The sequence below is a fragment of the Schistocerca cancellata genome, chromosome 1, assembly GCF_023864275.1.
Source record: "Schistocerca cancellata isolate TAMUIC-IGC-003103 chromosome 1, iqSchCanc2.1, whole genome shotgun sequence".
Taxonomy (NCBI): domain Eukaryota; kingdom Metazoa; phylum Arthropoda; class Insecta; order Orthoptera; family Acrididae; genus Schistocerca; species Schistocerca cancellata.
The window spans coordinates 561,804,953-561,815,867 of record NC_064626.1 but is presented as its reverse complement, the minus strand read 5'-3'; the positions used below and the strand labels follow the sequence as shown (position 1 = coordinate 561,815,867).

The 10,915-nt window shown below is 38.4% G+C and overlaps 1 protein-coding gene across 1 annotated transcript in view; it reads right to left on the bottom strand.

Annotated features, from left to right (window-relative positions):
• Window positions 1–1,582: 1,582 nt before the first annotated feature.
• Window positions 1,583–10,915, bottom strand: part of LOC126191099 (peroxidase-like) — a 155,309-nt gene continuing 145,976 nt past the window's right edge. The window contains exons 11-13 of the mRNA XM_049931873.1: window positions 9,378–9,576; window positions 4,097–4,202; window positions 1,583–3,741 (exon numbers count right to left, since the gene is read on the bottom strand). Of these exons, the coding sequence (XP_049787830.1) occupies window positions 3,675–3,741; window positions 4,097–4,202; window positions 9,378–9,576 (372 nt within the window). The 3' untranslated portion in view covers window positions 1,583–3,674. The remainder of the gene's footprint in view (window positions 3,742–4,096; window positions 4,203–9,377; window positions 9,577–10,915) is intronic.

Sequence of the window (10,915 nt, the reverse complement as noted above, 5' to 3'; positions counted from 1 at the left end):
TCTAAATCTTCCCTAAGAGGATACAGAAATTGGGGAGGGTTGGATTCAACCTAATCATGCTCAACTGTATACAAGCTTTAGTATTACTGGAACTGATGGTTCAGTTTATGCAACATATGATAGAATATCCAACAAACATTTAATCGCTAACTATGTGGCGTAGCTGAAGAAGGAAACATTTTTTTGTGTAGAACAGAGCATCCTGTTACTTCTTCATCTGTCCTTATGAGATTGACTGCATCTCTAGCCAGCGAGTTAACCATGGAGGGTCATGCCCTTAATAATGGGAAGATAAAATTTAAGAAAAATGAAATACTTTATCCTTTAGAAATATTTGGTGGGTTTTTCAAAGATTATAAAGAAATTATGTGGGAACGAGATTCAGCTGTAATTTTTACTTGGAGTTCTGGTACAAACATTGGTATTTTTCGATGGCCTGCTCATAATTAATCTGGAATTGAAGATGTGACTACACATCATAACGAAGGCAAAATTGTAAATACTGTTCATGAGTCTGCCAACGGATCATGTTGTGCAAATTCCACAATATTTCCTCGGAGCAACTGTCCGACGTCTTCAGGTGGTTCAGCCTTGCTGGTGGCTTGTCATTTGCATGTGAGAGATGAAAGACGTGATTTTATTTCATTACGTTGTGCAATAATGTTTATTATGCTGAAATATTTTATTACCTTGAGTTAAAGTAAACCTGATGTTTTAATAAATACATGATTACAACTAAATATAAGGCCAGTGTTTAATTGGTAACAACATAGAACTGTTATCTAGAGCTCATCGGTTCAGAAAATGATCCTGGAGTAGACAACTACATAGTTTCGACATTGATGAGAACAATGTGAAGTAAGCTAAGTAATTATGAAATACTCAGCTTTCTCATAAAGTCGGAGTTTGTTGCGCTAACCTTGCATAAGGAATGATGGCCCATGATAATTCCAGTTGAGATTTCCAAGTGTCCTTTCAGCCTTCAGTGCTCACCACAGAGATAAAGTAACATCTTTGTCCCCTTCTCTTATGAATTTACATCTATGCATTCAGAATGCATCTCATCATTTGTAGTCGTCTTATTTCACACAATACTTGTGATCAGCACATCATTTTAGCAATTAATCTGTCTGTCAGCAAAACGTTCATGGTAGAATTGCTGAATATTCCAGGTTTCATCTAAATACCAAAAGTTTAGTACGAAAACCAAGGAAAGATTAGTGCTAAAATGTCTGTCAATATCAGGGTTACTAAAGATGAAAAAACTGGAAGGGGAGGAGTAATTGTTTGTGGTGCAATTGAAGGAATCATAAAGGTAGGAAGCCTCCTGAAACTATCAGAATAGCAATGCAGAAGAACAATGGGAAATTAAAATCAAGATCACAGCAGTGATTTAGATCCTGTTCCTACTCAATATGAGTAATCACTGCATCATTCCCCTCTGTAAGGATTCTCATCTTCAGAAAAACTAACTGACATTGATTTAATCAAATACTTTCAAATAAGTTATCATAAAACTTATAGCGTAAAAAAAAGAAACATTTATTGAAAAATGATCATTTTACATATTTGGTAATATAAAAGTAGCCTCTTTAGAACCCAGTCTTAAATAAAAATAAATAACTACAAACATATTGATTCATTACTCTAACAGATACAAAGATCTGACATCTGGTTGTTCAAGAATTGAACATACATAAAAACTTAGTTTAAAAATCACAAATATCACATAAATTTATTTCAATAAGTTAATGATTAATTGTTCCATAGCTATGAACAGTGACAAGTACAAAGTGTTGCCTCTTAGTATCAACTTAATATTCATGACATATCTAGTACATAGTACAGCTACAAAATAACCTATCTGCATTTATTTCCTGAGAACTGGCAAAAATGTCAAATGATATGACTGTCAGTTGTGATGTTTATCTATAATACTTTTTCCATCATTATTTTAGTTTCACAGTACAGTTGATTGTGCAGTCTTTGGAAGACAGGCATTTATATATAAAGGATATGCATTACAAATGTGGAACCCACATGCACATACTATTTTCGAAACTTATCTTGATCACTGAGAGTCCTACTTATTAAGTTGTATAAGCTATAAGGCTTCAAAACAAAGCTTCAGAACATTAGTGTTTTGTGTCCAGCCACTGCCAATCTTGCATATCTAATAGTAGCAGTACTGTGTTTGTAGCATCATAGGTGGATGAAATGTATGTTATGCTATGTTGTCAGTTTGTTTGTTTAAAAATGAGAGATGAAGCAATTTCAGGTCCACGTGGGCACCACTTACAACTCTTTTGAGAAGAGGGTTATAATAATTAGTGAAACATAGGTTAACTTCTGTTTTTGTAGGTGCTTGGCACAAAGTGCAAATTGGCGGTTTATGTGCTGGGTGCAGATTACTTTTTCTGGTTACCCTAGCTCCTTTGAAAGAAATCAATAAAAATGCAACAAACACCTAAATAATCAGTTCTGTGGGTTCTTCTGACACAAATCAAGGCAATGTTTAAAATTTAGAGCAACACCTATTTCACTGTCAAGAACATGCACAGCTTAAATTTTCATCTTGCATCATGTAGCACCTTTTGTTACATATATTGCTTAGATGATGGATCCTTATACTCTTTCATGCTGAAAAAGTTTGCACTAACAAGCAAAAGTTACGATTAGATATCTGTACAATTTTCTTTTAAATATGGCATTAAATGTCATATATAGTATGCATGTTCCTGTAAACTGAGTCTGATTGATGGGATGAAAAAAATTCAAAAATATTTCGCTATGACTCAAAGTGTCAAATTTAGTAAGGGAAATGTAGTACAGAGGTGTGCAGAACAATTACATGAAAATCGTGGGAAGAAAGGTAACTTCGCTTTTGTTATCAATTTATGGAACACTGAGTTGGAGATTTGTGTGAAAAACCTAGAAGTGTACCTCTTCTTCTATTTGCTTTCAATCATATGATGTAAAAATGCAGCCCAGAAAACAAACACCATAGTACTCCAACACAAAAATTACAAAGGTGATACAGAAACTGGAAGATGCACTTGCAGAGCTAAAGGCCTTTCAAGGGCGCTTGCTAGCATCCTAAGAGGAGAAGGCACGGCTGTTACCAGGGCTTATCACAAAAGAAGTCCACTACAGAGATATTATCTGTAATGTGGAATGAATCCATAAATCCATTTTTAAATGATATGCATGGTTACACCCATCCTCACTTTGCAGTAAACAAAATGGTTATGATCTAAAAAACTCTTCTGAAATGCTGATGAATAGCTGTTTCATCACTTCAGAGAAGTTCTGCGGGAATGAAAGTTAGTGTAAAGGGCTGCACTTGTGGCTCACTACTAAGTTAAAAACTTATTTCTGTAGGTGCAGTCTAGTATGTCAGCATGATTAAAGGCCTTGGCCTTTATTACATGAAAACAATCTGGCATTTTTCTTTTCTTAAAACTGAATTAAATATGCCTCACAACCACAATACAAAATTGTATTCTTTTCCCAAATTATTACGATTTCTGTACCAACATATGCTGCTTATTACCTAAGAAGATGAAAATGTGAACATTTTTAATTGACATAGAGCTGTTAGGTAAATCACAAGATTTCCTTTGGTGACAAATTTTCATATGAAAGTAATATAATAAATTTCTTGTGATAATGAATCACTGTTTCCATGGGCCAAGATCTAGCTTTGGAATTGCTGGACTATCACATGGTTTCAGTGGGTTCCTGCAAAAATACAAACATCATGATAATACAAAGTTACACACTAAAAGTGGGTGAGTAACTTGAAAGACAACATAAAATACTGCAAATATAAAGAATACTGCTAACTTTACAGATAATTAAGTCACAGAAGACAAATAAAAGCAAAAGAACTGTTCAATATTTCAAAATATTTACCAATAATTCAAAAAACTTCAAATTTCTCTAAAAAAAGGGCCAGGGGGCACAAAACAATAGGAAGGGAGCCCCAAGAATTAAAACAGTCACATTATTGGAATACGAAGTGATACACCACTACAACAAAGAGAGGCCTATTAAACAGACAGAATTCTACATTATTCAGAGAAATACAACTTACTTTTCAGAAACAAGGCGGAAAGCATCAGGTTGAACCATAGTGATATTGTCACCATTGTCGCATAACATCCGAGAAAGTGATGCTTTTCGTATCTGCTTCAATTGGGCTGCAACATACAGACAATTACATAAGCTCATGTTGCTCAGAAACAAATTTACAAAAGAATACATTGCGAGATAATCCACAGCTCACCCTGCTAGAGCATAGACGAGAGAAGTTTTTGTAGGCACTATTGTATAGGCATATCTTACTACAATCTTTCTAATGTATTTCAGTCTGTAATCCACTTTTCCCACATGCATACTTGATCACTTTCCATCCTTTGCCAGTTTATCCTATCCATAAACATTTCATTGGTTTGCGACTACTACAATTTAATTCATGTCTTTTTTTCTTCAACATATACATATTACTCGAGATTTACTTGTGCTCAATAAAATATTATATTTCCTTATTTTCAAATGTTTGTGAGTGATTTTGGATTTTAGTCTCAGTTTATCAGAATATTTCTTTCCTAACTGCAGCAATATTACATATAAAACAGTCAGGATAAGGAGATGCAGCAATGAATGCTAGCCTCTTAATGGAGACATTAGTAACTGTAATTTACTCAGGCACTTACATGGATGTTTTGAGTGCTTCCAACGTGTGCTGATAGGCCTACAAAATTTTCACCAAAATAATTGAATACCAGATATTCAATGATAAACTGAACAGCTTGTAATGGGGGAAATTGCAGGATATGCTTAGCACATTTCCTTCATACACGATTAAATCATCCTGCACTTATGAATTCAGTGTTAGAGAGCCCTATTTTATTGAACCTATTTCAGAGTGGTTAAGGAAGTAGACTGGGTGTTTCTTTCACGATTCTTTTACGGTTTTGGGTGGGAGAGAGCGAGGGTTTAAGTTTTTGTGGTGGCTCTAACTCATTCCTAGACCGATTCCTTAAATAGACCATGCTTGCTTCGTTTCCTGATCCAGCATGTACTCCAACATCACTGACATAAGTCTCAATGAGGTGCTGAACTCCAGTTTCTTCCTCACTGTTGATACACATTTTTCACATACTTGAGCTCTAAAGCAGTATCTCCTGATGTCAACAACTGGTATCAGACCTTGTAAACGCAACACACAACACTGAGTTCTCTCCTGTATAAGGCAATTGTCACTCTGGAACAAGAGCTGGAAGGGAGACATGAGTCATCACTGAATCCATGAGAATTGTCCAGGCTATGCACACTGTTGTCAAATTCATTATTTTAATTCCTAAGGGTCTACAATAAGTTTGAAAATCACATGAGCACCAGTCTATCTACCTGTACATATTGTTGTTATTTTTTATTTGGTAATGGAATGTCCTTAGTGAAATATAAATTTTAGAAGTAGTGTAAGCAAAAATTAAATAAGTGTTGAGGTGTGGATTCATTGACAGGGACATAAACACTACTGAATACCTTTTCAGTTTTCGGATGAATCCTAATTCAGAGCTATAAATACATAAATACATATGCACAGCTACATTGTCCAGCTACCTACATTGTGCATTCACAGCAGCTCACGTTTGAAACAGTTCAGTTTCTAATCCTGCAGGTGTGTGAAACATCTGGTGTAATACATTCGTGAGACAGAGTTGTGCTTGTGTATCTGACTCCTTACAGCACTTGCCTGCGAAAGGCAAAGCTCTCGAGATCGAGTCTCGGTCCGACACACAAGGGCGAGGTCTACGTTTTGTTGGACGGCGATAATTTGGTGTAAGTTGGTGCAACAAATGAAAGCGAATGCAAAATAAAGGTTGCAGTTTGGGACTAAGTGGAAGCATAGCATAACGTTTATGTTAGGGTCATCTTTAAATTCACTTTGTCCTATTTTATGCACTTTACGTCATGAAAAATAAAACTTCAAGGGAAATTCAATTGTATACGTCTCCGACGAGTATTTTGATGCATATTATACAGGGTGTTACAAAAAGGTATGGCCAAACTTTCAGGAAACATGCCTCACACACAAAGAAAGAAAATATGTTATGTGGACATGTGTCCGGAAACGCTTACTTTACATGTTACAGCTCATTTTATTACTTCTCTTCAAATCACATCAATCATGGAATGGAAACACACAGCAACAGAACGTAACAGCGTGACGTCAAACACTTTGTTACAGGAAATGTTTAAAATGAACTCCGTTAGCGAGGATACATGCATCCACCCTCTGTCGCATGGAATCCCTGATGCGCTGATGCAGCCCTGGAGAATGGCGTATTGTATCACAGCCGTCCACAATACGAGCACGAAGAGTCTCTACATTTGGTACCGGGGTTGCGTAGACAAGAGCCTTCAAATGCCCCCATAAATGAAAGTCAAGAGGGTTGAGGTCAGGAGAGCGTGGAGGCCATGGAATTGGTCCGCCTCTACCAATCCATCGGTCACCGAATCTGTTGTTGAGAAGCGTATGAACACTTCGACTGAAATGTGCAGGAGCTCCATCGTGCATGAACCACATGTTGTGTCGTACTTGTAAAGGCACATGTTCTACCAGCACAGGTAGAGTATCCCGTATGAAATCATGATAACGTGCTCCATTGAGCGTAGGTGGAAGAACATGGGGCCCAACCAAGACATCACCAACAATGCCTGCCCAAACGTTCACAGAAAATCTGTGTTGATGACGTGATTGCACAATTGCTTGCGGATTCTCGTCAGCCCACACATATTGATTGTGAAAATTTACAATTTGATCACGTTGGAATGAAGCCTCATCCGTAAAGAGAACATTTGCTCTGAAATGAGGATTGACACATTGTTGGGTGAACCATTTGCAGAAGTGTACCCGTGGAGGCCAATCAGCTGCTGATAGTGCCTGCACACGCTCTACATGGTACGGAAACAACTGGTTCTCTCGTAGCACTCTTCATACAGTGACGTGGTCAACGTTACCTTGTACAGCAGCAACTTCTCTGACGCTGACATTAGAGTTATCGTCAACTGCATGAAGAATTGCCTCGTCCATTGCAGCACCGAAGTCAACATTACCTTCCTTCAATTGGGCCAACTGGCGGTGAATCGATGAAGTACAGTACATACTGACGAAATTAAAATGAGCTCTAACATGGAAATTAATCGTTTCCGGACACATTTCCACATAACATCTTTTCTTTATTTGTGTGTGAGGAATGTTTCCTGAAAGTTTGGTCGTACCTTTTTGTAACACCCTGTATACATACGACCTACATAGGCAACAAAAAATACAAGGGGGGGGCATTAGGTAACTTTTATCCATTCATGATCGTGGAGACAGCAGAAAAGTTCTTTTTCTTCTAGAGATACTTCACTTTTAAACTAACTATGAAAGCCATTACGTATGAGAATATTTAAGTGTGTGACTATGCAGAAAATATTAATGGTAGAAGTATTTGTATTTTAAATATGTCAGTTTACAAATTTCGAACTAACCTAAATTTCGTAAAGGAGTATGAAAACTAAGAGTCTCTGAAACGTCAGGAATTCTAGGAATCAGAAGCTATGCTTAACACAGGATACTTCTTCATTTGCTGCGGGAGGGACTGTACTTATGGATGGGCTTGTGGCCTGCCAGTTAACATTCCAGCCAGCTAAAAGCGCCCATTTACAATCTCTCTGTACCTCCTCTTAACAATATATCCGTTTTCTTGAGTCTACTAGCAAGAACTGGCACAGACTGATATCCTGAACACAGGTGAAACTTCAATTTTATATATTGTCAATTATGGTGTTGTCAAAATTGTGAGAGTTTGTTGCTACTATTAATATAGTTAATTAAATCCATGGGAGATGTACTTGTCAAATATAGTAGTGGTGCTTCTCAAATGCTGTATCTCTGAAGTGTAAATTATAGCCGGACGGTGTGGCCATGCGGTTCTAGGCGCTACAGTCTGGAACCGAGCGACCGCTATGGTCGCAGGTTCGCATCCTGCCTCGGGCATTGATGTTTGTGATGTCCTCAGGTTAGTTAGGTTTAATTAGTTCTAAGTTCGTGGCGAATGATGACCTCAGAAGTTAAGTCGGTCAGAGTCATTTGTAAATTATAGGACGTTTGTTAAAACACTGTACTAATCGCTAAAGTGAAACTATTATTATTATTTTTTTTACAATCGTATTGACCAACTAGGATCACGTTAACAACTTCAGTTCCTCTTCTTCTTTTGTTGTTGTTTCCTATTTTTCCAGTATTCCCTCATTTGCTCCCCATGAAGTCTTTTCCTTTCTTCTGTCCATGTTGTTCCCGTTTTTTTATTTCTTCTGCTTTGAAAGCCTTCCAAATTTAGTATTTTTTTCCTTCTGCTGTTGCTGATTCTTTGGTGTTGTTTCTTTCAAGATCTTTTCTTACTTCTGTAATCCACGCTATTGTCGATTTCTTCTTCCAGAAATATAGGAGTATTTGTTTTGTTATGTATTTCCATCCATTCGGTAGAGATGTCCAAAAATCGTTAATTTCGTTTGGCCGTTAGTTCAGATATTTTCTCTATATTTTTGTACATCTCCTCATTACTTCTTACTTTCCAACCATTTGCAGTTTTCATTGCACCCATTATTTTTCTAATAATCCTTCTTTCCAGTACCTCTAGTTTGTCCATCTTATAGTTCATTGTTAGGCATTCAGATCAATATAAACATTCTGGTCTTAACACTGTGGTGTAGTGTTTTAGATTTGTTTTTATAAATATACATTTACAACAAGAAATTATTATTATTATTATTGTATTAAAATACTGTATATATTCTATTATATTTAGTTATTATTATATATTTCTTTTCGGCCTCCGTGGAGCGTGTGCAACGATTACTTGTTCTTTTTATCTTCAGAAAAATTCCACAACTTTTCACTTCGGGCCTGTCTTCTTCCTTGCGTCTCAAATTCATTCTTGTTTGGTATAAAGTTATGTTATTCATTTTCTGCATGTAGACTATGTAGTTACCAGTGGGTCAATACTGATTTCTGTGGGATAACTTTGGGCATCTACCACCCGCTATGTTTTGGATTGCTTATTATTAATAAATAAGAACTTTTTAGTATTTTACTGTCTATATTTATTAAACCATAAGCACCTGTGGCGTGTTAAATGTAAGGGTAGCGGCGAGAATATATGGAGGGAGTAGAGGGGAGGGGGAGTAGACAGTGACAACGTGTGACCCTCCTTTTCTGAAACGAAACGTCGATCAGTGCCTGCTCAGCCAGCTGCTGTTCAGCCTGAGGTCAGGCAGCTGGTCAGGTGTGAGTGAAGCAGCTCGTGGTTCGGCGTTACCTGGGCTGAAGGAGTGCGGCAGCTGTCCCATCTCGTAGTAGAAGCGGTCTCCGCGCTTCCAGCGGTGGAACTGCTCGGCCACCAGGCAGCGGAACGTGGGCCCCAGCAGGCTGCCGGTCACTGGAGGCTCCAGCAGGCCGCCTACGAACACGTCCACGTCCTGAGGGCTGTCGTACAGCTGCGACAGCCGCCGCGCCGACTGTGGAAAACCACGCAAAAAAGTGTAACACGCTCTTACATCTTACATTGCACTTTTCATATATTCACTGTCTCTCAAAGGATCTGGGATATCTTAAGGTCGGTTCACACTGTACGCAGCCATCAAAACACTTAACAATGCATTTAGAATGGTGGCATTCACACAAGCTGTTAAGGGCAGGTGATAGGAACGGGACGGTACAGAATGGGGTGCCAATATCACGGTTTCGAGTCATAAACACGTTCGCACAATGAAGTATAGTTCAGGCGTGTCTGCAAGTATTCATTACAGGCTTACGTTACGTAAACTGATTGAAGATAACACCACGCTGAGGACACACTGACCTGCTCATCCAGTACTATCCGAGGAACTGAATCAGGTGTGACGAACTACAAGTATTAGATAACAGTTAGGAAGGACACATAACGAATCATCCATTTTCCACCTAAGCACATCAGTTTGTATTAACACTTAAACATTACGTATTTACATTATTCCAAATCAAAAAAGAACCCAGTACATTGTACGTACAAACAGCATTGATAGATTACAACAGCGGCCACATATGGCGACCATCAACATTGTTACAGACATTGTACCTACGAAGCATGTTCTGTACGCATTCTCCGTCATAGCCGATGTCTCTTCCAATTCTTGTACAGCAACCATAATTCGTGCCAGCATATTTTCCTCTGACGCTGCGGGAGTCTCGCAAATTACACTTTGCATACGAGCCCAATTATGAGACTTTTCTCTTTCCCTCCAGCAGGAGTGGGCGCGTTACACACCTGAATTGAAACTTTCGTATAATGGAAACGGTAAGTATGCGGACATGGAGTCCCATTCAAAAATGGTTCAAATGGCTCTGAGCACTATGGGACTTAACTTCTAAGGTCATCAGTCCCCTAGAACTTAGAACTACTTAAACCTAACTAACCTAAGGACATCACACACATCCATCCCCGAGGCAGGATTCGAACCTGCGACCGTAGCTGCCGCGCGGTTACAGACTGTAGCGCCTTTAACCGCTTGGCCACCACGGCCGGCGAGTCCCATTCAAAACATTATGTACTCATACACCTCTACAAGTCCTAGAAGTTTGTACCGGGAATTTCCGAACACCTTATACACAACAAATAGATGAGTGCTACTCTGAAATGAAAAGACTGCAATAGGAAAGGACGTTGTGGTGAGATGCAGCAAACCAGTCAGAAGACAGGTAACTGAAAAGGAACTTATCTTTCCAGACAGACGGGAAGATAGAAAGTGCACAACAAAAAGGCAGGACTATCGTCATGGTACGCCTTTCAGTAGTGGGAAGGAGCGCCTGGTCCACAGC